Source organism: Pseudophryne corroboree, chromosome 4 (genome assembly GCF_028390025.1).
Source record: "Pseudophryne corroboree isolate aPseCor3 chromosome 4, aPseCor3.hap2, whole genome shotgun sequence".
Taxonomy (NCBI): Eukaryota; Metazoa; Chordata; class Amphibia; order Anura; family Myobatrachidae; genus Pseudophryne; species Pseudophryne corroboree.
This window is the reverse complement of record NC_086447.1, coordinates 412052964-412078455: the sequence shown is the minus strand read 5'-3', so window position 1 is coordinate 412078455 and position 25492 is coordinate 412052964. Positions and strand designations below refer to the sequence as shown.

The window sequence follows — 25492 nt, the reverse complement described above, 5'->3', positions numbered from 1 at the left end:
TGAGACTGCACTGGCTTCACTGTGACTGGCAGTGACTTCCTATTGGAAGTCCTACCTGTCAGTCACAGACACACCCCGCAGTCCCATTGGGAGATGTTTCCTCTCTCTGGGACTGCCAGACTGGGCTGCGATTAGCAGAGAGGTGGCTTCCTGCCTTTCAGGCAGCCCTCGCCAGTGTTTATGGGCTGCAGTTAATATCCCGAAGGATGGGATCCCTATGGATGCCAGAAGCCCGGCGTCTAAATTCCGATGGAGGTAGGGACCCAGGGATTAAAATACCGTCAGCCGAAATCCTGATCGTTGTTTTCAGCAAGACGTGTGCTCTCCTCCTGCCGCAGGGTGGGGGGTTAGGCACTTAGAGGTCTATTTATCACCATCCGCATCTAATGATGCGGATGACAGGTGATAAACTCGACCAAACCCGCACTGCGATAATTGAGTACATTGCATGAATGTATCAATTATCGCATGCAGGGACAGATCTTGCGGTCAAACTCTGTCCCTGCAATGCCTCTTTGCAGCATCATCGGGGTATTTTTTGTAAAACATACCCCAATGGCCTGCTGCACATATGCCGCCACCCATTGCTAACGCCTCCACCCCCCTCCCGACGTGACTACCCCCATGCCGGATAGAGCATCCTACCCTGGATTCATACTCACCAGTCCAGGAGCCGGTGTCTGCTGCTCCGGTGAGCACTGCCGGCGCCAGGTCCTTCTTCTGCGCTCTGACCCCCCGTTGCTGTGAAGTGCGCTGCCGCTTTGCAGCGCCACTTTACTGCACAGGAGTCACAGCACAGCACATGGGGGACCCGGCGCCCAACAGCACTCACCGAAGCAGGTATGTTTTTTTAAAAAACATTTTCTTTCTTTTTCTTTCTTTTTTTCCAAGTGATCAGCTTGTGTTTCCATCAGACACACATAGCTGATCACTGGAGCCTGGTCCCCGCACAGCTTTCTCTTCCAGGGGCAGAGAAAGCTGGGCAAAAGGCTGCAGATCACAGTGCTGCCCTGTGATCATCACTTGCCACCAAATGTGAAGACCCCAGGTCTTTGTGTGCACCAAATGGGCTTATACCTCACACAGCGCACCCTGGCTCCTACCCCGAGTCCTACAGATCACACAGGACACACAATAGCAAAGATACAAAATTATACCTTTATTTTACACACACTGGATATACATGTAAAATCAGTAATTACAGTCTATATACAATATATGCAGAATGGCCATCAGTATTACTCACAGTCTGAGAACCTTACCATGTCCCAGTCACTCAGGCCTGCAGAATCCCTGGGACACTTTTGGCATCTAAGCCTTCAGGAACTGCACTGCCTCACCAGCACAAAAGAAAGTCACTAACAGTAAACAAGATACTCTGGACCTGCCTCCCTGCCCCCATGGATTGGCTGGCCTTCCAACATGTAAGGCGATCCTAGGACCATATGCTGTAGCCAGGTACAACGTTCCACAGCAGGGGGGCTCTGGCCAGGAGTGGTCAGCATCCCAGCCCTTGGTCTCCAGTATACACATACCAAGCGGAGGGGGAAGTTCTCTCCCCAAGCATCCTTACACCACATATCCTAGAAACCAACACATTGCAAAGCATAATACCATATCGATATATATTCATGTCTAAACATGTCACATGTATCTGTAAGTAACATATCAGGCTTAGAGATAATATTCCACCATATAACAAGAGGGACTATTTTCCACACCTAATTCACCAACCAACCAACTCCTAACTGTAATTTTTTCAAACCCAGCCTGTAACATGGCAGTTACGAGCTGATTGGCTGGTATTTTATCACTGTGAAATTTCTCACTTTTCAAGGCTTAGTACATATCCCCCATAGTAACTGACAGGTACACAATGTAACAATACACTCTCCCATCTGCATGTTCTCCTTGCCGTTATAGAATGAGAATAGGCTGTAAAAGGTAAACTCTCTGGGTTATTACCCAGGGACGAGCCAAGCTGCAGGTTTGGTATTAATCTGGGGGCGCCAGTTGGGTTGTCACATTTACCAATGAAAAAAAAAAAGCTTTCAAAGAAAAGATCACCACACCCAGGGGTTAAAGTGGAGGGGAATGAGGTGGAACCGAGTTCCACCACCTCCTCTATGGCTTTGCACAGTAAATCCAACAGAAAAGCCCGCCCCATCACCTACGTCAATAGATAATGCATGCGGCGCTAGTGTTACTGATGAGCTGCAGCCACCTCCCCCTTCCTCTGGTCCTGGTGGCTCCATGGTCCTCCTCCATCTACAGCCCACCCCTCCTGGTACTCACATACATGCTGTGTCTGTCAGACAACATTTGTCCACTTCTCAAGTCCCAGTGGCTTCCATTTTCTGGCATGGCATATGTGATGTCATGCTGGCACCGCCGCTGAAGTGAAGAAGAGCCATTAAGAGGAGCAGGCTCTGTGCATCTTGAAGACAAGATGAAAGGGGGTGGGAGGGACAAGAGAGGTGGGGAAGCTGCTGGAGGGACACAGGCGGTGAGCTGCTGGGGTGACAGAGGCAGAGATGTGTATAAGGGGCATTACTGTGGGCATTATGTGTAAGGGGCACTACTATTGTGGGCATTATGTGTAAGGGGTACTACTACTGTGGATATTCTGTATATATTCAGCACTAATGCTGTGGGAATTTTGTGTATAAGCAGCACTACAGTGGTCATTATGTGTAAGCAGGGGTGTCAGAACGTTTTTTGGTTGGGGGGGGCAAGATGAAATCTCAGTTTGGCGCCCCTAACTTCTGACCACCTTAGAAAGGTCACTTGTACCTGTACGGAACTCTACGAAGTAGCTGGGAGTGAGTGGCTCCTTGTACACATTATGCTAGGTAGAGCCGCTTATACACCAGTGATCGCGCTGAGCCCAAAAAAAAGTGGGTCCCAAGGACCCCTCACTTTTGAAAATTGGGGTCCTACCGGTCTTTTTCTGGGTCCCATCGGAATGAAGGTTCTTTTAAACTTAATCTTGTTTGGACACTACAAAAGTGTTGCAAGGTGGGGAGGATGGGGTGACAATGCTGCTGGGCTTTGTAGCATGCAGGACACCCTGCACCAGAGCTGTAACTAGACATTTTGGTGCCCTTAGGCAGGAAGTGAATTGGTGTCCCTCCTCCAAGACCGCAAAGAATAGGCAATGCGCGCCGAAGGCGCGCCACAAAAGTTTAGGGGCGTGGCTTCGTGGGGAAGGGGCGTGACCGCATAATAGTGCCAATTCACATTATACCACACAGTAGTGCCGCTTATACACATTGCACCAGCTAGAACCTCCTATGCACACTGCGCCAGGTAGAGCACTTTATACATATTGCACCAGGTACAGCACGTTATACACAATGCACAAGGTACAGCACGTTATACACTTTGCACCAGGTACAGCACGTTATACACTTTGCACCAGGTACAGCACGTTATACACTTTGCACCAGGTACAGCACGTTATACACTTTGCACCAGGTACAGCACGTTATACACTTTGCACTAGGTACAGCACGTTATACACTTTGCACCAGGTACAGCACGTTATACACTTTGCACCAGGTAGAGGACTTATACAAATTGCACCAGGTACAGCACGTTATACACATTTCTCCAGTTATTGCACATTATACACATTGCGCCAGTTAGAGCACGTTATACACATTGCGCCAGGCAGAGCGCGTTATACACACTGCGCCAGTTAGAGCGCGTTATACACACTTCGCCCGGTAGAGCACGTTATACACAATGTGCCCGGTAAAGCACGTTATACACAATGCACCCAGTAAAGCACTTTATACACAATGCGCCCGGTAGAGCATGTTATACACAATGCACCAGGTAAGAGCACTGAGACACACTGCACCAGGTAAGAGCACTGAGACACACTGCACCAGGTAAGACAGTGCACTGCACCAGGTAAGAGCACTGAGGCACACTGCACCAGGTAAGAGCACTGAGGCACACTGCAGTAATCACCGTCGTCGTCCTCCTCTCCCCCACTCCCCCCCCCCCCCCCCCTGGGCCGTAGCGGACACAGGGACACAGTACAGGGAACGCACCACACGTGCAGGGATCGGCGTCCTCCGTGATCTAGTGGGTAAAGCTGGGCTTTGTGACTGGGGCTTCCCGCGGTGCCGTCTGAGGCAGTGGCCGCGCTGCCGCTCTTGCTTCGAGGGGTTGAACACCTCAAAGCAAGAGCGGCAGCGCGGCCACTGCCTCAGACGGCACCGCGGGAAGCCCCAGTCACAAAGCCCAGCTTTACCCACTAGATCATGGAGGACGCCGATCCCTGCACATTGCCAGCACCCCCCAGAGACGCTGTGGCAACCCCCCCCCCCGCCCCGTAACCCATCCACCAGCCGCGCTATTCACTCACCGACACCAAGTCACGCAGCCTCCGCAAGCAGCCAGGCGCCAAAGAGGAGGGGAAACTGGCTCCACCTCCTCTTTATATCATTCAGCCCGAGGCCAGCGTGTCAGTTAAAACAAATCCCCCTTACGGATTGGCTAATGAGGAGCGCGTCCCCGGGGACCCTCCCACTTTGTAAACTGGAGTCCCATGTCTTCAAAAACGGGTAAAAAATGCGCCATAGCGCGTTTTTGCGATCACTGTACACATTACCCCTGGTAAAGCCCATTATACACATTACACTGCAGGAGATGAGGTGGGGGCGGAGCACACGGGGCAGGCGCAGGCTGCTTCAGCACTGCCCAGAGCCGGCCCTAACCAATTTAATGCCCTAGGCAAGATTTTGTCTGGTGCACCCTAGAACATGGAAAGGGGGGTAACATACACACATATGCCTTTGAGGGGCATGAGGACATACACTCTGGGCCTGGGGAGGGGGATGGTGACATACACAGAGTAGCTTGGGGGGATATGGTGACATACACACTGGCGTGGGGGCATGGTGACATACACACTGGCGTGGGGGCATGGTGACATACACACTGGGGTGGGGGCATGGTGACATGGTAAAGCATGGTGGCACACATACTGGGACCTGGGAGGATATGATGACATATACATAGGGGCTTAGAGGGATATGCTGGCACACATAATGGTGTCTGGGAGGGCATGGTGACACACATACTGGGGGGTGGGTGAGGGAAATGGTGACACACATAGTGGGGCCAGGTGAGGGACAAGGGGGCACACATCCTGGGGGCTAGGTGAGGGACATTGTGACACATACTGGGGGGTTGGTGAGGGATATGGGGACACACATAGTTGGGCCGGGTGAGGGACAGGGGGACACACATCCTGGGGGGCCGGGTGAGGGACATGGGGACACTCATCCTAGGCCGGGTGAGGGACATGGGGACACACATCCTGGGGGCCGGGTGGGGGATATGGGAACACACATACTGGGGCCGGGTGAGGGACATGGGAACACACATCCTGGGGGCTGGGTGAGGGATATGGGGACACACATAGTGGGGCCGGGTGAGGGATATGGGGACACACATCCTGGGGGGCCGGGTGAGGGACATGGGGACACACATAGTGGGGCCGGGTGCAGTGGCGGAACTAGCGAGCGGTGGGCCCAGGTGCGACAAAATGCTTTGGGCCCCCCCCCCCCTCATCCCATCCAAGTCCACCCCCTCACCCCTGGAGAGGATCTGGTGAGGGGGACCTGCTCAGGGCCAGAGAAATGGATACCTAGCAACAGTGCCGTAACTAGACATTTTAGCACTGTGTGCAAGAAACGGCATCGGAGCCCCACCCCTGCATGCAAAACAGGGGCAGTGCGCGCCGTAGGTGCGCGCAAAAATACAGTGTGGCGTGACTTTGTGGGGAAGGGGTGTGGCCACAAAATAATACCAATTCATAAAACGGTGCACAGTAGTCTCCATTATTCAAATTACGCCGCACAGTAGCACCACTACACCAGGTAGAGACCCTTTTACACCTTACGGCGGACAGATTCCTCTTTTTACACATTACGGCAGACAGCGTCCCCTTTTTACACATTAGGGCAGACAGCGTCCCCCTTTTTACACATTACGGCAGACAGCGTGCACTTTTTACACATAACGGCAGACAGTGTCCCCTTTTTACACATAACGTCAGACAGCGTGCACTTGTTACACATAGCGGCAGACAGCGTACACTTTTTACACATAACGGCAGATAGCGTCCCCCTTTTTACACATTACGGCAGACAGCGTACACTTTTTACACATAACGGCAGATAGCGTCCCCCTTTTTACACATTACGGCAGACGGCGTGCACTTTTTACACATAACGGCAGACAGCGTCCCTTTTTACACATAACGGCAGACAGCGTGCCCTTGTTACACATAGCGGCAGACAGCGTACACTTTTTACACATAACGGCAGATAGCGTGCCCTTGTTAAACATAGCGGCAGACAGCGTACACTTTTTACACATAACGGCAAACAGCGTCCCATTTTTACACATTACGGCAGACGGCGTGCCCTTGTTACACATTATGGCAGACAGCATCCCCCTTTTTACACATTACAGCAGGCAGCGTCCCCCTTTTTACACATTGCGGCAGGCAGATTGCCCCTTTTTACACATAACGTCAGGCAGATTCCCCCTTTTTACACATTGCGGCAAAGATTTCCCCTTTTTATACATTGCGGCAGGCAGATTCCCCATTTGTACACATTGTGGCAGACAGTGCCAAGAAAGACAGAAAGACAGACAGACAGACAGAATTATACTTACCCTCTCCGCTGGCTCAGGCTCCTCGGTGCAGCTTCTGACGATTCCCGGGCAGGAGAGAAGGAGGAGGAGGGAGGTGCAGGAGGGAGCCGCAGCAGCGCTGTGTTATTGGTGGAGGCGCTGCTGCTGCTGCCCCTCTGCTTCACTATAGGCTGTTCTCGGGAGACAGCCTATAGTAAAGCAGAGGGGCAGCAGCAGCAGCGCCTCCACCAGTAACAAAGCGCTGCTGCTGCTCCCTCCTCCACCTCCCTCCTCCTCCCCCGTGCTGCTGCAGTGCGCTCCTCTCCTCTCTGGGCGGCTGTGTGCTGCGGGCAGCGGTTGCCCGCAGCACACAGCGGCATGTAATGAGTCAGTTTGACTCATTACATGCTTTGGGCCCCTGGACAGAGGCGGGCCCCAGTGCAACGCACTTGTTGCACTGGCGGTAGTTCCGCCTCTGGCCGGGTGAGGGATATGGGGACACACATAGTGGGGCCGGGTGAGGGATATGGGGACACACATACTGGGGCCGGGTGAGGGACATGGGGACACACATCCTGGGGGCTGGGTGAGGGATATGGGGACACACATCCTGGGGGCTGGGTGAGGGATATGAGGACACACATCCTGGGGGCCGGGTGAGGGATATGGGGACACACATCCTGGGGGCCGGGTGAGGGATATGGGGACACACATAGTGGGGCCGGGTGAGGGATATGGGGACACACATAGTGGGGCTGGGTGAGGGACATGGGGACACACAGCCTGGGGGCTGGGTGAGGGATATGGGGACACACATAGTGGGGCCGGGTGAGGGACATGGGGACACACATCCTGGGGGCTGGGTGAGGGATATGGGGACACACATAGTGGAGCCGGGTGAGGGACATGGGGACACACATCCTGGGGGGCCGGGTGAGGGACATGGGGACACACATAGTGGGGCCGGGTGAGGGATATGGGGACACACATACTGGGGCCGGGTGAGGGATATGGGGACACACATCCTGGGGGCTGGGTGAGGGACATGGGGATACTCATCATGGGCCAGGTGAGGGACATGGGGACACACATAGTGGGGCCGGGTGAGGGATATGGGGACACACGTACTGGGGCCGGGTGAGGGACATGGGGACACTCATCCTGGGCCGGGTGAGGGACATGAGGACACATACTGGGGCCGGGTAAGGGATATGGGGACACACATAGTGGGGCCGGGTGAGGGACATGGGGACACACATAGTGGGGGCGGGTGAGGGATATGGGGACACACATACTGGGGCTGGGTGAGGGATATGGGGACACACATCCTGTCGGCTGGGTGAGGTATATGAGGACACACATAGTGGGGCCAATGAGGGACATGGGAATACACATACTGGGGCCTGGGTGGGGGGGACCTGGTTACTAATACATTAGAGCCTGGTAGGGTATATAACATTAGACACACATTGGCTTACACACATACACAGGTTTCAGCTACAGTGAGAATATGCTGAGGCAGGTTGCTCACCTCAGATTGTGATTGAGCTGCTGCAGCTGCAGGAGAAAGAGAGGGAACAGGCAGCAGTGCACACAGCTAGAACCCGCCCCCACTCTCTGTCACTCACTCACGGCTCCCCGTTCCGCCCCCAGCTGCTGGTGACAAGGTGAGATCACTGATTCTTCCTCTCCTCTCCTCCCCTCCCCGTGCGCGCGGCGGCGCCCGCTTAGTTCCCGTACGCCGCATTTGCCTATTATGCCTAGGGCCGGCTTTGCCCGCACACTATAGTAGCAGTAACACTACACAGCGGCTCCTCTGCAGGCGGCGGCGGTGGCTTACACAGGCAGGGGATGGATGGCGCCTCTCTCATGTTTGGGGGGAGCGAGCTGCCCCCTTGCCCCCCCCATTCCGACGCACCTGTGTGTAAGGGACACTACAACTGTGGTCATTATGTGTAAGGGGCACTACTACTGTGGGAATTGTGTAAAAGGGGCACTACTGTGGGCAATGTATATAAAAGGCACTACTGTGTATTACATGTATAAAGGGTAGTGCAATTTGAATAAAGGGCACTACTGAATGCTGTAACCTGAAAAAGGGGCATTACTGTATGCTATACAGTAATATGAATCAGGGGCACTACATGCGGTGTAATGTGAATAAGATTGTGCTACTGTGTGGTGTAATCAGAATTGGGGGTACTATTGTGTTACCAAGCTGCTTCTTTGTGAGATCAATGTCCCTTTAAAAAGTAGGGAAAATAGGATTTTAATTACCTACCGGTAAATCCTTTTCTTGTAGTCCATAGAGGATGCTGGGGTCCTCATTAGTACCATGGGGTATAGACGGGTCCACTAGGAGCCTTTGGCACTTTAAGAGTTTGAGAGTGTGGGCTGGCTCCTCCCTCTATGCCCCTCCTACCAGACTCAGTCTAGAAACTGTGCCCGAGGAGACGGACATCTTCGAGAGAAGGATTGTACACAGATAGTGGCGAGATTCATACCAGCTCACACATACAAGGCAAACCAAGCTAAATAGCTTGAAACTCAGCAACCGCTGAAACATTACTTACCAAGTAACAAGGCAGTACTCAACTAAAAACAAAGTTGTACTGAACCAGATAACCACTGAAGGAAAACAAAGTGATGGGCGGGCGCCCTGCATCCTCTACGGACTACGAGAAAACGATTTACCGGTAGGTAATTAAAATCCTATTTTCTCTTACGTCCTAGAGGATGCTGGGGTCCACATTAGTACCATGGGGATGTACCAAAGCTCCCAGAACGGGAGGGAGAGTGCAGAGACTTCTGCAGAACTGATTGACCAAACTTTAGGTCCTCAGAGGCCAAAGTATCGAACTTATAGAACTTTGCAAACGTGTTCGACCCAAACCAAGTAGCCGCTCGGCAGAGTTGTAAAGCCGAAACACCCCAGGCAGCCGCCCAGGAAGAACCCACCTTACGAGTAGAGTGGGCCTTAACAGACATAGGACACGGCAAGCCTGCCGTAGAATACGCATGCTGGATAGTGAATCCAGCGAGAGATCGTCTGCTTAGAAGCAGAGCACCCAATTTTCTTGGGATCATACAGGACAAATAGAGAGTCCGATTTTCTGTGATGAGAAGTCCTCTTCACATAGATTTGTAGAGCCCTTACAACAGCTAAGGACTTTGATGAAATTGAGTAGTCAGTCGCAACTGGCACCATAATAGGTTGGTTGATATGAAATGCCGACACAACCTTTGGAAGGAACTGCTGACGTATCCGTAGCTCAGCTCTATCTTCATGGAAGATCAAGAAGGGGCTTTTACAGGACAAAGCCCCCAACTCCGAAACATGTCTAGCAGAAGCTAAGGCCAACAAAGTGACAGCCTTCCACGTGAGAAACTTGACCTCAACCTCCTGTAGAGGCTCAAACCAGTCCGACTGGAGGAACTGCAACACCACATTAAGATCCCAGGGTGCCGTAGGCGGTACAAAGGGAGGTTGGATGTGCAGAACTCCCTTGAAAAAGGTCTGAACCTCAGGGAGGGCAGCCAATTGTTTCTGGAAGAAAATTTATAAGACCGAAATCTGGACCTTCACGGATCTCAACCTCAGGCCCATATCCACACCAGCTTGCAGGAAGAGGAGAAACCGTCCCAGTTGAAACACCACCGTAGGAAAATTCTTGGACTCACACCAAGATACATATATTTTCCAAATATGATGGTAGACGTTACTCCTTTCCTAGCTTGTATCAGGGTAGGAATAACCTTGTTCGGAATGGCCTTCTGAGCTAATATCTGGCATTCAACCTCCACGCTGTCAAATGTAGCCGCAGTAAGTCTTGATAGGCGAACAGCCCCTGCTGCAGTAGGTCCTCCCGAAGAGGAAGAGGCCTCGGCTCTTCTAGCAGTAGATCCAGAAGATCCGCGTACCAAGTCCTTCTTGGCCAGTCTGGAGCAATAAGGATTGCTTGAACTCTTGTTCTCCTTATGAGCTTTAGAACTCTTGGAATGAGTGGAAGTGGAGGAAACACGTACACTGACTCGAACACCCACGGAGTCACTAGGGCATCCACCGGCACGGCTTGCGGGTCCCTCCACCTGGAACAATAGCGCCGAAGCTTCGTGTTGAGACGAGAGGCCATCATGTCTATTTGAGGTACACCCCAAAGATCTGTTACCTCCCTGAACACCTCCAGATGGAGACCCCACTCCCCTGGATGGAGATCGTGTCTGCTGAGGAAGTCCGCTATCCAGTTGTATACTCCTGGAATGAAGATTGCTGACAGCGCCAACGAGTGTTTTTCTGCCCAGAGGATGAGTCTTGATACATCTGACATTGTAGCTCTGCTCTTCATTCCACCCCGTCGGTTTATGTAAGCCACTGTCATTACATTGTCCGACTGCACTTGAATGGCCCGGTTTCTCAGAAGATGGGCCGCTTGGAGAAGACCGTTGTTGATGGCTCTTAGTTCCAGAATGTTTATTGGCAGGCCAGCTTCCAGACTTGACCACCTTCCTTGGAAAGTTTCCCCTTGAGTGACTGCGCCCCAGCCCCGGAGACTTGCATTTGGCATCTGCGGTCAGAAGGATCCAGTCCTTAATCCCGAACCTGCGGCCCTCCAGAAGGTGAGGTAATTGAAGCCACCAGAGGAGTGAAATCCTGGCCTTTGGTGACAGACGTATCTTCTGGTGCATGTGTAGATGAGATCCCAACCACTTGTCCAGAAGATCCAGTTGGAAGGGCCGAGCATGAAACCTTCCGTACTGCAGAGCCTCGTAAGAGGCCACCATCTTCCCCAGAAGGCGAATGCACTGATGAACCGAGACCCGGGCTGGCTTCAGGACATCCCGGACTATTGATTGTATCACCAATGCTTTCTCCTCCGGAAGAAATACCCTCTGCACTTCCGTGTCTAGGATCATCCCCAGAAAGGACAACCTCCTGACCTGATATCACCACCCTCAGAGACTCCATTTTGAACTTGAACTCCCTCAGAAAGGGGTTTAGCGATTTTAAGTTCAAAATGGGCCTGACCGAACCATCTGGTTTCGGTACCACGAAAAGGTTCAAATAGTAACCCTTGTTTTGCAAATGGGGTGGAACTGGTACAATGACCTGTGACTCCACCAACTTCTGGATGGCTTCCTGTAAGACAGCCCTGTCTGACAGCAGAGCTGGCAAGCCTGATTTGAAGAACTGGTGAGGTGGGAGATCTTGAAACTCCAGCCTGTACCCCTGGGACACAATATCCTGTACCCAGAGATCCAGGCCGGACGACACCCAGACGTGGTTAAAATGCCTGAGTCTAGCGCCCACCGGCCCCACTTCCAGCCCTGATGCAGGAGAAGTAAAAGATTTCTTCGTAGCCGGTGCAGCTGAGGGAATAAAAGGGGACTTACCCGCGGTTGTCTAGTGTTGGTTAGGTAATGAGTGTAAATTCTACTATAGAATAATTCAAATGTCACTTTCACATTTAAACCACACTTAACATAAATAATAGGATTTTAATTACCTACCGGTAAATCCTTTTCTCGTAGTCCATAAGGGATATCGGGGAAATCTAGTACGATGGGGTATAGACGGGGTCCAATGGAGCCAGTGCACTTTACATTTCTTCAACTGGGTGTGCTGGCTCCTCCCATCTATGCCCCCTCCCACAGCAGTTATAGATAAAACAGTGTGCGAAGGAGAAAGGAACATAACAACGAGTGGTGAGATTCACACACCAGCACTCCAATAACATAAAACGACCAGCAACGACTGGTAACAAAACAGCAACAGCTGAACAGGGAACCAGAGAAGAGATAACCTGCAGAAAAGACAACGCACTCAGGCGGGCGCCCAATATCCCTTATGGACTACGAGAAAAGGATTTACCGGTAGGTATTTAAAATCCTATTTTCTCTAGCATCCATAAGGGATATTGGGGGAATCTAGTAAGATGGGGATGTCCTAAAGCTTCCAGAACGGGCGGGAATTTGTGGAGACTTCTGCAGCACCGGCTGCCCAAACTGGGTATCCTCTTTGGCCAGGGTATCAAACCTGTAGAACTTCACAAAGGTGTTCTTCCCCGACCAGGTAGCAGCTCGGCACAGTTGCAAGGCCGAGACTCCATGGGCAGCCTCTCAGGAAGACCCCACCGATCTCGTAGAGTGGGCCTTCAGAGATTGTGGAACAGGTGAGGCCGCCGACACATAGGCCTGTTGGATAGTAAGCCTAAGCCAATGAGCAATGGACTGCTTTGAAGCAGGGCAACCCTTTTTCTGCGCATCATATAGCACAAACAAGGAATCCGTCACTCTGATCCGAGCCGTTTTCTTGACATAGATCTTCAAGGCTCGCACAGCATCCAATGCCTTCGGAGGAGCAGAAGTGTCAGAACATGACGGAACTAAAATAGGTTGATTCAAGTGGAATGCAGAGACAACCTTTGGCAGGAACTGCTGCCTTGTCCTGAGCTCCGCTCTGTCCTCATAAAAGACCAAGTAAGGGCTTTTACACGATAAGGCCCCCAATTCTGAGACACGCCTAGCAGAAGCCAGGGCCAATAACATCACCATCTTCCACGTGAGGTACTTGTCTTCTACCATCATTAGAGGTTCAAACCAGGAGGACTTTAGAACTTCCAACACTACATTCAAATCTCAGGGTGCCGTGGACGGCACAACAGGAGGTTGAATGTGAAGCACCCCTTGCAAGAAGGTCTGAACTTCTTGCAATACTGCCGATTTCTTCTGGAAGAAAATTGAGAGAGCTGAAATCTGGACCTTAATGGAACCCAGACGTAAGCCCTTATTCACACCAGCCTGCAGGAAATGGAGGAAAAGTCCCAAATGGAACTCCGCAGGCAGATACGTGCGGTCCTCGCACCAAGAGACATATTTCCTCCAGATATGAGGATAGTGTTTTGACGTCACAGGTTTCCTGGCCTGTACCATGGTAGCAATAACCTTTTTGGAAAGGCCCTTGTGAGCTAGGATGTTCTGCTCAACCGCCATGCCGTCAAACAAAGCTGATGTAAGTCCGGGTGGACGAACGGTCCTTGTTGAAGATCTCTTCTTAGTGGCAGAGGATCTTCGACGGACATGTCCAGAAGATCCGCGTACCATGCCCTCTGAGGCCAATCCGGGGCAATCAGAATTGCCTGGACTCTTTGGTTCCTGATTCGCTTTAGCACCCTTGGGAGCAATGGAATCAGAGGAAACAGGTAGACAAGCCGGTAAGGCCAAGGGAACGTCAGTGCATCTACTGCCCTCACCTGAGGGTCCCTGGTTCATGAGCAATAGCAACAAAGCTTCTTATTGAGTCAAGAAGCCATCATGTCTATTTATGGGCAGCCCCACTGGTCGATGATCTGCTGAAACACCTGATGGTGAAGTCCCCACTCTCCCGGGTGGAAATCGTGACGACTCAGGAAGTCCGCTTCCCAGTTGTCTACTCCTGGAATGAAGATTGCGGACAGTGCTCTTGGATTTCTTTCTGCTCAAAGTAGTATCTTTGACACCTCTCGCATGCAGGACCTGATTTTTGTCCATCCTTGTCGATTGATGTACGCCACTGCCATGGCGTTGTCCAACTGTACCTGGATCGCGTGATCCCTGAGCAGAGGAGAGGCCTGAATCAGAGCATTGTAGATCGCCCGAAGTTCAAGAATGTTGATCGGAAGTGGGGCTTCGTGGGCAGACCACCTGCCCCGGAACTGAGCCCCCTGGGTTACAGCTCCCCATCCTCGCAGACTTGCATTCGTCGTGAGGAGGATCCAATCCTGAATACCGAAACTTCGGCCTTCCAGTAGATTGGAAGACTGCAGCTACCACAGGAGGGAAATCCTGGCCAGAAGTGACAGCCGTAATATCCGGGACATCTGAAGATGTGATCCGGACCACTTGCTCAGGAGATCCAACTGAAATGTTCTGGCATGGAACCTTCCATACTTGATCGCCTCATACGAGGCAACCATCTTCCCCAACAATCTTATGCAAAGATGGATGGATATTCGAGTAGGCCAGAGAACCATGCGGACCATCTCCTGAAGTGTTCTCGCTTTGTCCTCTGGAAGGAACACTTTCTGGGCCACAGTATCCAGCAACACTCCCAGGAACAGGAGCCACTGAGTTGGCTCCAGGTGGGACTTCTGTAAATTGAGGATCCACACATGGTGTGACAGAAGTTGGATAGTGCGGTCTATATGGAGCAATAAACGCTCCCTGGATCTTGCTTTTATCATGAGATCGTCCAGGTAAGGGACAATATTGACCCCCTGGACCTGGAGTTGGAACATCATCTCCGCCATCACCTTCGTGAACACCCTTGGAGCTGTGGACAGGCCGAAGGGTAGCACCTGGAACTGGTAGTGATCGTTCAGAATGGCAAACCTCAGGTAAGCCTGTTGAGGTGGCCAAATCGGGATATGGAGATACTCGTCCTTGATATCCAGGGAGACCATGAATTCCTGTTCTTCCAGACCCGCAATCACTGCTCGCAAGGATTCCATCTTGAACCATCTTAGGTAAGGGTTCAAGGATTTCAGATTCAAAATGTGTCTTACCGAACCATCCGGGTTCGGTACCATGAACAGGTTTGAGTAGTAACCCTGTCCCTGTTGTTGCAGTGGCACTAGAACAATGACTTGGGACTGGACCAATTTTAGGATGGCCTGTTGCAGCGTATCCTCCAAAGCTGGTAAGCTTGATTTGAAAAATCGTTGGGGATGAGCACCGTCGAACTCTAGCTTGTAGCCCTCAGAAATGAGGTCCCTTACCCAGGTATCCTGGCAGTAACTTGTCCAGATGCGGCTGAAGTGACACAGCCAAGCTCACACCTCGAGATCCCCTCGTGGTGGGTGGCACCATCATGCTAAGGCCTTGGAGGCCGAAAGGACTGAGTAGATGGCCCCGGGTAGGAACGTCTAGCTGGCAGGGCCCCAGAGGGGAGAAACGTGGGTTTACCTGCAGCAACTTTAGAAATCCAAATATACAATTCCACCCCAAAGTGCCATTCCCCTGAAAAGGGAAGAGACTCCACACTGTGCTTGGACTCTGCGTCCGCTATCCACTGACGCAACCACAAAGCCTTGTGCACCGACAATGCCTTAGCAGTGGTCCTAGCATTAATATTGCCTATCTCCTTGAGAGAGTCACACAGCACGCGTGCAGTGTCCTGAATGTGTTTTAGGAGAGTCACCGTAGTAACCAGGGACATATCCCCGGAGAGACCCTCCTGAATTTGAGTAGCCCACATATGAATGGCATGAGTCATCCAGCAACCTGCTATGACCGGTCTTTGTGATATACCCGCTGCTGTGTAGACTGTAGATAGACTTCAGGGTAGTCTCTATTTTCCTATCCCCAGGGTCCTTAATGGTAAAGGACCCCGGGGGCTGGCAGTACTGCCTTTTTGGATAGTTGAGAGACTGATACGTCAACAGCCGGGGGTTCTTCACAGAATTTCCTGCCTTCAGGGGCAAATGGGAAAGTGTGCAAAAACCGTTTTGACACTTGGTATTTATTATATGGATTTTTCCAGGCTAACTTAAATAGGTCATCTAACTCTGCAGAATCAGGGAAAGTGATACTGAGCTTGATCTGTGTGAAGAAAAACGACTGCCGTGTTGCAGCGTCCTCTAGAGGGAGTTTTAACACGTCCCGTATAGCTAAAATGAGGGGTTCAATAACCTGTGCAGATGGGCAATCCACAGTAATAGGATCCAATTGCTCCCCCTCCTCCTGTATCTCCTCATTTGAATCGGAGAGTAAAGCAGGTAACCCACATTTTAGTGGTCCTGAGTTAGAGAGGGGGGCTGTGGAACATCCGCCCTTGCAGCTAGGTTTGCAACAGCCTGCTGCAGTTGTTGAGTTTTTTGAGCATTGGCAGTGAGCTGAGATGACATATCTGACATCTTGGATTTTATGGCACCTAGCCAGGAAGGCTCTTGACCCTCCCCCCCAGCCCCCTCACTGAGCTGTGAGGACTGACTGCATTGTTCACATGATATGGAACCAGATATAGAGGGAGAGATTCTGGTGTGACATACACTGCACAATTGGTGCAGCTCTGACACCTTGCAAGTCCGGTGACCGCTCCCACTAACTCCCACAGTGCAGGTATGCTGTTGCCCAAACAGCATACCGAAAATAATACAGATTTAAAAGAAATTGAAGAAAACTCTCTGGAGCTCCAGAGTGTGCATCCTCTCCAGAGGGCACTTTTTTTCTAAACTGCCTTGTTGAGGGGGCATAGAGGAGAGGAGCCAGCACACCCAGTTGAAGAAATTTAAAGTGCAATGTCTCCCTTGGACCCCCGTCTATACTCCATTGTACTAGATTCCCCCAATATCCCTTATGGAGGCTAGAGAAACCTACTTCTTGACTATACATGTGATATGGAAGGCCGACAGTTATTAGGTCGACAAGGTTTCTAAGTCGACAGGGTCATTAGGTCGACATGGTCTAGGTCGACATGTCAAAAGGTCAACATGAGTTTATGTTTTTTTAGTGTCATTTTCTCCGTACAGTGACCGGGAACCCCAATTAGTGCGCCATGTCCCCTCGCATAGCTTGCTGCGCTCGGCACAGGTTACTATTCACAATCGTAGTCCATGTGGATCGTTAAGTATGAAAAAGTTCAAAAAAGAAAATTTTTTTGAAAAACTCATGTCGACCTTTTGACCTGTCGACCTAGAACATGTCGACCAATAGTGGTCGACCTAGACACTTTCTGCACGTGCGCACACTTCACAGGGCATCAGCATGCGAACGCTGCCGCAGCAGCGTTCCACGCTGAATTAGGCCCTTAGTTGCAACGTGATATGGCTAAGATGCTCCAGGAGACTGGGCTAATTAATTTGATAGGCAACATTTGTATATCTGTGTGCGACTGAGGGGTCTATTTAGATAAAGTTGCTGGAGATAAAGTCCCAGCCAATCGGCTCCTAACTGTCATTTTTTAAACAGCATGTGGCATGGCAGTTAGAAGCCGATTGGCTGGTACTTTATCTCCATCGACTTATCTCCATCCAAGGCTTAGTAAATAGACCCCTGAGTCTCTGAAACTGTATACAAAGTCCTATGAAGCTGCAGCCGAAGCTTTTTCCCAGTACAAGTTCCTCAGCCTACCTTTTGCGCACATCTCTGATCAAAACTCGAAATTTCCAGCAGTATAGACTGCTGCACCTTTGTATAATGCCCACATGTACCCTTTCGCTCATATATTGGGCGAATGTAATGCCGTCCGCGTTCGGCGGTCATGCGGGATGCTGTCCAAACTCAAACTTTTTTTTAAAGTGGCAATAACGTACAAGGCATGGTTTAGCCTTGTACATGATTGCCCCTTTAAAAAACGTCCAGGTTGGCCAGCATCCTGCACGGCTACAGAACTAGGATGGCATTACATCCCGCTCATTGTGTGTAAATCTGGCTCTAGCCATTTACCTCACCCCACGTCCCTCGTATTGAGGCTACATTTATGAGGACACATCTGTAAGCTTCAGTATGGCTGTCTCCATAGATAACTCTGGCAATGGCTGCTGCTAGAAATTTAGATCAGAAATTGGGTGATATCACCCAATCTCCTGCCATGTAACCTTGTTAAATAGGGGTGAAACTTACACTAATTCAGACATTTCAACATGATTTAACGACAGAACTAGTTTGAGAAATAGAGCCATTAATGAGAATTAATTCCAGAGAAACCCCTTATCTACAGTATACTGTAATCTCTGAGTCCCAAGCATTAAGTATAACAGATCTCTTTCTTAAATGATGTTAGTAAAATAGAGTATTTTCAATAACACAGTGACCACAGAGGCACATTCTGAAAACTGCAACCAAAGTTACTGCATGCTGATTACGATAGCTTTACCTCACTATGGAGGTCATTCCGAGTTGTTCGCTCGCAAGGCGATTTTAGCAGAGTTACACACGCTAAGCCGCCGCCTACTGGGAGTGAATCTTAGCATCTTAAAATTGCGAACGAAGTAATCGCAATATTGCGATTACACACCTCGTAGCAGTTTCTGAGTAGCTTCAGACTTACTCGGCATCTGCGATCATTTCAGTGCTTGTCGTTCCTGGTTTGACGTCACAAACACACCCAGCGTTCGCCCAGACACTCCCCCGTTTCTCCGGCCACTCCTGCGTTTTTTCCGGAAACGGTAGCGTTTTTACCCACACGCCCATAAAACGGCCTGTTTCCGCCCAGTAACACCCATTTCCTGTCAATCACATTACGATCGCCAGACCGATGAAAAAGCCGTGAGTAAAATTACTAAGTGCATAGCAAATTTACTTGGCGCAGTCGCAGTGCGGACATTGCGCATGCGCATTAAGCGGAAAATCGCTGCGATGCGAAGATTTTTACCGAGCGAACAACTCGGAATGAGGGCCTATGAGATTAAACCATTAATGCAAAGTGATAGTGACTCAATGGCAGAAAAAGAAATGTATTTAAACATCAACCTATTTCAAGCTGCGTTTCAGAAAGCATAACGCAACACAGCCATAATTTAGTTAGCTGCGCCTTCAAGCCATCTCCATGTACTTGTGACACAGTAATTGATAATGACATCTGAAACCAAGACATTTCTGAGCAAAAAATATCAGTACAAATGTTATCTAGCTCACAAAAGATGTTTCCCATTGTAGAAATACAAAAGGCATGCCAATGATATCATACTCTCTAGGTTAAAATCTATAGGGCCCCCTTACAAGTGAAAGTCTGTAGTCCTTTTGCAGGAAATTGTTACAGAAAATGTGTATATGAAGAAATGCAAGTAGAAATGCTAGAACAGGAAAAATCATTACGTGTCATCTTTACATCAGCGGCTGTCCAGGTGTGAGATGAAAGGACAAATCAGTTTATCTTGCATGCAATACGGTTATATTTACAGAAAGATAAGAAGGAAGTACTGTATGAATGTCATAGAAATCTCTTACTGGGTACTGGTGTCGATACTTGTACAAATCTCTTGCTGCATAAAAGCTTCTCTTTGGTTTCATGTTCTGCTCAGCTGTGTTACAGTCACTCTGAAAAACACAGAATTACAAAGAAAATAAATAGAAAAATAAATTATTTTTTTTGTTGGTAAATGGCAAATAGACATGAATCAATAAGTGGAAAATGCAGATGCGTTGTAGATATTTATTGCAGGAGTAGGTGCACCTTTGTATAAAATGCTTGGATAGATTAGATTTGATCTGTCTGTCTGTCTATCTATCTATCTATCTATCTATCTATCTATCTATCTATCTATCTATCTATCTATCTATCTATCTATCTATCACACACTTACACTGCAGCCACTGAAGGAGTAGGATCTCCATATCTGTGCCTAAAAGGAATGTGTTCTCTGACCCTATAAGGGAAGTGGTTAACAAGTAGTCCCCACTAGTGATTTTCCGATTATTCTATTGACACCTTTACTATCGGATTCACTCTTAACAGCTCTTTGGGTTGGTAGTTCTAACCACTTTTTTATTTAGGCTTTTCCCCTGTTGCCTAAGAATAACGGCACGCTGGTGGAGTTTACGTATAGTCTTACTTCCAGTCATTGGATTTTACCCCTGAAGAAGTCCTGTGGAAAGGACGAAACGCATAGGGTATTAGGTGATTGGACCCACTGCTTACATTATGAACACCCACCATGGAGGTCACACCCTAGGGTGGTTGGTGGCATTCTCTAACATCTGTTCATGTGTAACGCTGGTTTCCTGAAAACACCTTTTTATGATATAAAACTAAAACAACTTTTTATGTATTATCTTTTATGTACTATCCTGTCTGGAAGTTAGGATTAAATGTCAGATGTTCTACTAATGAAAGGCCTTGGTGCCATGTGTTGGGTGTATACTTTGGTGTGAGGGAATCTTTCAAGTTAAATACCCATTTGGTGACCAAAAAGAATCCATCTAACAACAGTCCCAGATTCGGGTCTCAATCAAGTCTCTTTGGGAAATATATGGAAATATTTGAACGTTGGTCTTCTAATTTCTGTATGGACTGTTCTGTGGACAATAGTGTGGGGTCAGAGCGCCCTCTGGTTTATATTTCCATATTGTTCTTTTGTTCCCGCTAACAGGGGAATTACTGTGAGGTTACATATATATATCCATAAAACAGGCAGCGGCACTTGGTAGATAGTGTTAAAGTGTATTCAAAATATGATCACATCAAGGCTTGAAGTGATCATATTTTAATACACATTAACACTGTATCAAACTCCTGAGTGTCGCCACCTGTTTTATGGACATACCTACATATGGTTTCCAGGTGGCACCGTGAGTCCTTACTACCTAAAGGAGAGTGCCGATCCATTTGATTCATCTATAAATGTACACTGCTCAAAAAAAATAAGAATTTACTTACCGATAATTCTATTTCTCGTAGTCCGTAGTGGATGCTGGGAACTCCGTAAGGACCATGGGGAATAGCGGCTCCGCAGGAGACTGGGCACATCTAAAGAAAGCTTTAGGACTATCTGGTGTGCACTGGCTCCTCCCCCTATGACCCTCCTCCAAGCCTCAGTTAGGATACTGTGCCCGGACGAGCGTACAAAATAAGGAAGGATTTTGAATCCCGGGTAAGACTCATACCAGCCACACCAATCACACCGTACAACTTGTGATATGAAACCCAGTTAACAGCATGATAACAGAGGAGCCTCTGAATAGATGGCTCACAACAAGAACCCGATTAGTTAACAATAACTATGTACAAGTATTGCAGACAATCCGCACTTGGGATGGGCGCCCAGCATCCACTACGGACTACGAGAAATAGAATTATCGGTAAGTAAATTCTTATTTTCTCTGACGTCCTAGTGGATGCTGGGAACTCCGTAAGGACCATGGGGATTATACCAAAGCTCCCAAACGGGCGGGAGAGTGCGGATGACTCTGCAGCACCGAATGAGAGAACTCCAGGTCCTCCTCAGCCAGGGTATCAATTCGTAGAATTTTGCAAACGTGTTTGCCCCTGACCAAGTAGCTGCTCGGCAAAGTTGTAAAGCCGAGACCCCTCGGGCAGCCGTCCAAGATGAGCCCATCGTCCTTGTGGAATGGACTTTTATTGATTTAGGCTGCGGTAATCCTACCGCAGAATGCGCCAGCTGAATAGTGCTACAAAACCAGCGCGCAATAGACTGCCTAGAAGCAGGAGCACCCAGCTTGTTGGGTGCCATCAGGATAAACAGCGAGTCAGTTTTCCTGACTCCAGCCGTCCTGGAAAAATAAAATTTACAGGGCTCTGACTACGTCCAGCAACTTGGAATCCTCCAAGTCCCCAGTAGCCGCAGGCACCACAATAGGTTGGTTCAAGTGAAAACCTGAGACCACCTTCGGGAGAAACTGAGGACGAGTCCTCAACTCTGCCCTATCCATACAGAAAATCAGATAAGGCCTTTTACATGACAAAGCCGCCAATTCTGACACACGCCTGGCCAAGGCCAAGGCCAACAGCATGACCACATTCCACGCGAGATACTTTAGCTCCATGGTTTTAAGTGGCTCAACCAATGCGACATTAGGAAATCCAACACCACGTTGAGATCCAAAAAGTGCCACAGGAGGCACAAAAGGAGGCTGAATATGTAGTACTCCTTTAACCAAAGTCTGAACTTCAGGCAGTGAAGCCATTTTTTTTCTGGAAGAAAATCGACAGAGCCGAAATCTGGACCTTGATGGACCCCAATTTGAGGCCCAAACGTCACCCCTGCTTGCAGGAAGTGCAGGAATCGACATAGTTGAAATTCCTCCGTCGGGGCCTTCATGGCCTCCCACCAAGCAACAAATTTTCGCCAAACGCGGCGATAATGTCTTGCGGTGACATCCTTCCTGGCTATGATCAGGGTAGGGATGACTTCCTTCGGAATACCCTTTTCCTTTAGGATCCGGTGTTCTACCGCCATGCCGTCAAACGCAACCGCGGTAAGTCTTGGAACAGACAGGGTCCCTGCTGCAGCAGGTCTTGTCTGAGCGGCAGAGGCCAAGGGTCCTCTGCCAGCATCTCTTGAAGTTCCGGGTACCAAGCTCTTCATGGCCAATCCGGAACCCCGAGTATGGTTTTCACTCCTCGCCTTCTTATTATTCTCAGTACCTTGGGTATGAGAGGTAGAGGAGGAGACACATAAACCGACTGGTACACCCACGGTGTCACTAGAGCGTCCCCAGCGATCGCCTGAGGGTCCCTTGACCTGGCGCAATATCTTTTCAACTTCTTGTTGAGGCGGGACGCCATCATGTCCACCCGTGGTCATTCCCAACGGTTTACCCGCATTTGGAAAACTTCTGGATGAAGTCCCCATTCTCCTGGGTGTAGGTCGCCCATCGGAGAATCCTTGTGGCTTCTGCCATCGCCATCCTGCTTCTTGTGCCGCCCTGTCTGTGTACATGGGCGACCGCCGTGATGTCGTCTGATTGGATCAGTACCGGCTGGTTCTGAAGCAGGGGCCTTGCTTGTCTTAGGGCATTGTAAATGGCCCTTAGCTGCAGAATATTTATGTGAAGCGAAATCTCCTTGGAAATTTCTTCCCTGTGTGACTGCACCCCAGCCCCGAAGGCTGGCATCCGTGGTCACCAGGACCCAGTCCTGTATTCCGAATCTGCGGCCCACTAGTAGATGAGCCCTCTGCAGCCACCACAGCAGCGACACCCTGTTTCTTGCTGACAGGGTTATCCGCTGTTGTATCTGTACATGGGACCCGGACCATTAGTCCCACAGGTCCCACTGGAACGTCCTTGCGTGGAGTCTTCCGAATGGAATTATGCTTCGTACGAAGCTACCATTTTTCCCAGGACTCGTGTGCATTGATGCACCGACACCTGTCCTGGTTTTAGGATGTCTCTGACTAGAGATGACAACTCCTCGGCTTTTTCCACTGGAAGAAACACTCTTTTCTGGTCTGCGTTCAGAAACATTCCCAGGAACAGAAGACGTGTCGTCGGGACCAGCTGTGACTTTGGAATATTGAGAATCCAGTCGTGCTGTTGTAGCACTTCCCGAGAGAGTGCTACCCCCACTACCAACTGTTCTTTGGACCTCGCCTTTATCAGGAGATCGTCCAAGTACGGGATAATAAAAAGGAGTATCATCACTTCGGCCATTACCTAGGTAAAGACCTTCGGTGCCGTGGACAACTCCAACGGCCGCGTCTGGAACTGATAGTGACAGTCCTGTACCACATATCTGAGGTACTACTGGTGAGGGGGGGGGGAATGGGGACATGCAGGTACGCATCCTTGATGTCCAGGGAGACCCTGTAATCCCCCTCGTCCAGGCTCGTAATAAGCGCCCTGAGCGATTCCATCTTGAACTTGAATCTTCTGATATAAAAGTTCAAGTATTTTAATTTCAAGATGGGTCTCACCGAACCGTTGCGGTACCACAACCACTGTGGAATAGTAACCCCTTCCTTGCTGAAGGAGGGGCACCTTGACAATCACTTGTTGTGATTATAGTGTTGAATATCCACCAACACCGTCTCCCTGGCAGAGGGAGGTGCCGGTAAGGCAGATTTTAGGAAACGGCGGGGGGAAGAACGTCTCGAACTCCAGCCTGTACCCCTGAGATACTACTTGAAGGACCCAGGGATCTATGTGAGAGAGCCCACTGTCCGCTGAAATATCTGAGACGGGCCCCCACCGTACCCGGGTCCGCCTGAGCAGCCCCAGCACCATGCTGTGGACCTACCGGACGCAGGGAGGACTTCTGCTCTTGGGAACTAGCTGTGTGTTGCAGCTTTTTTCCTCTACCTTTGCCTCTCGGCAGAAAGGATGAGCCTCTAGCCCACTTGTTTTTCTGGGGCCGAAAGGACTGTACTTGATGATACGGTGCTTTCTTTTGTTGTGGGGTAGCCTGTGGCAGTAGCTGTGGAAACGAGGTCTGAAAAACTATCCCCAAACAGTTTTACCCCCTTATAGGGCAACTTCCATGTGCCGATTCGAGTCGGCATCGCCTGACCATTGCCAAGTCCATAACCCCCGTCTGGCGGCAATGGACCTAGCGCTTATTTTTGATGCCAGCCGGCAAATATCCCTCTGTGCATCACGCATGTATAAGACCACGTCTTTTATATGCTCTATTTTCAGCAAAATATTGTCCCTATCCATAGTTATTTTCCGACGGGGAATCTGACCACGCAGCGGGAGCACTGCCCATCCATGCCGAAGCAACGACTGGTCGCAATATAATGCCCTAGTGTGTGACCATATCTTATAGGGTAACCTCCTGCTTTCTATCAGCAGGTTCCTTCAGGGCGGCCGTACCCGAAGACGGTAGTGCCACCTTTTCTGATAAGCGTGTAAGCGCTGTATCTACCCTATGGGGTGTTTCCCCGCGTGACCTATCCTCTGGCGGGAAAGGGTACGCTGCCAATAACCGTTGTAGAAATTATCAATTTCTTACCGGGGGAAGACCACTCTTCCTCACACACCTCATTTAGTTTCTCAGATGCAGGAAAAACTACTAATAGTTTTCTCTCACCAAACACAATACCCTTTTATGTGGTACCTGGGGTATAATCATAAATGTGTAATACATTTTTCATTGTCTCAATCCTGTAACGGGTGGACCTATTTGGAGGGTACACCAGTCTCATCGATGTCGACACTGGAGTCAGTATCCGTGTCGACATCTGTGTCTGTTATCTGAGGTAGCGGGCGATTTTAGAGCCCCCCATGACATTTGAGACGCTGGAACAGGCACAAGCTGAGTAGCCGGCTGTTCCGTGTCGTCGGCCTTTTATGTAAGGAGTTGACACTTTCACGTTGATCCTTCCATAAGTTCAACCACACCGGTGTCGACCCCGCAGGGGGTGACAACATATTTACAGGCATTCGCTCCGCCTCC

General features: G+C 49.8%; 1 protein-coding gene across 2 annotated transcripts in view; it reads right to left on the bottom strand.

Annotated features, from left to right (window-relative positions):
* The window catches only part of OGFRL1 (opioid growth factor receptor like 1), a 40050-nt gene extending 20378 nt beyond the window's left edge, over nt 1-19672 (bottom strand). For both annotated transcript variants that reach the window (XM_063916786.1, XM_063916787.1), the window contains exon 1: nt 19585-19672. In XM_063916786.1, the coding sequence (XP_063772856.1) occupies nt 19585-19647 (63 nt within the window). In that variant the 5' untranslated portion in view covers nt 19648-19672. The remainder of the gene's footprint in view (nt 1-19584) is intronic.
* Between the last annotated feature and the right edge of the window lie 5820 nt (nt 19673-25492).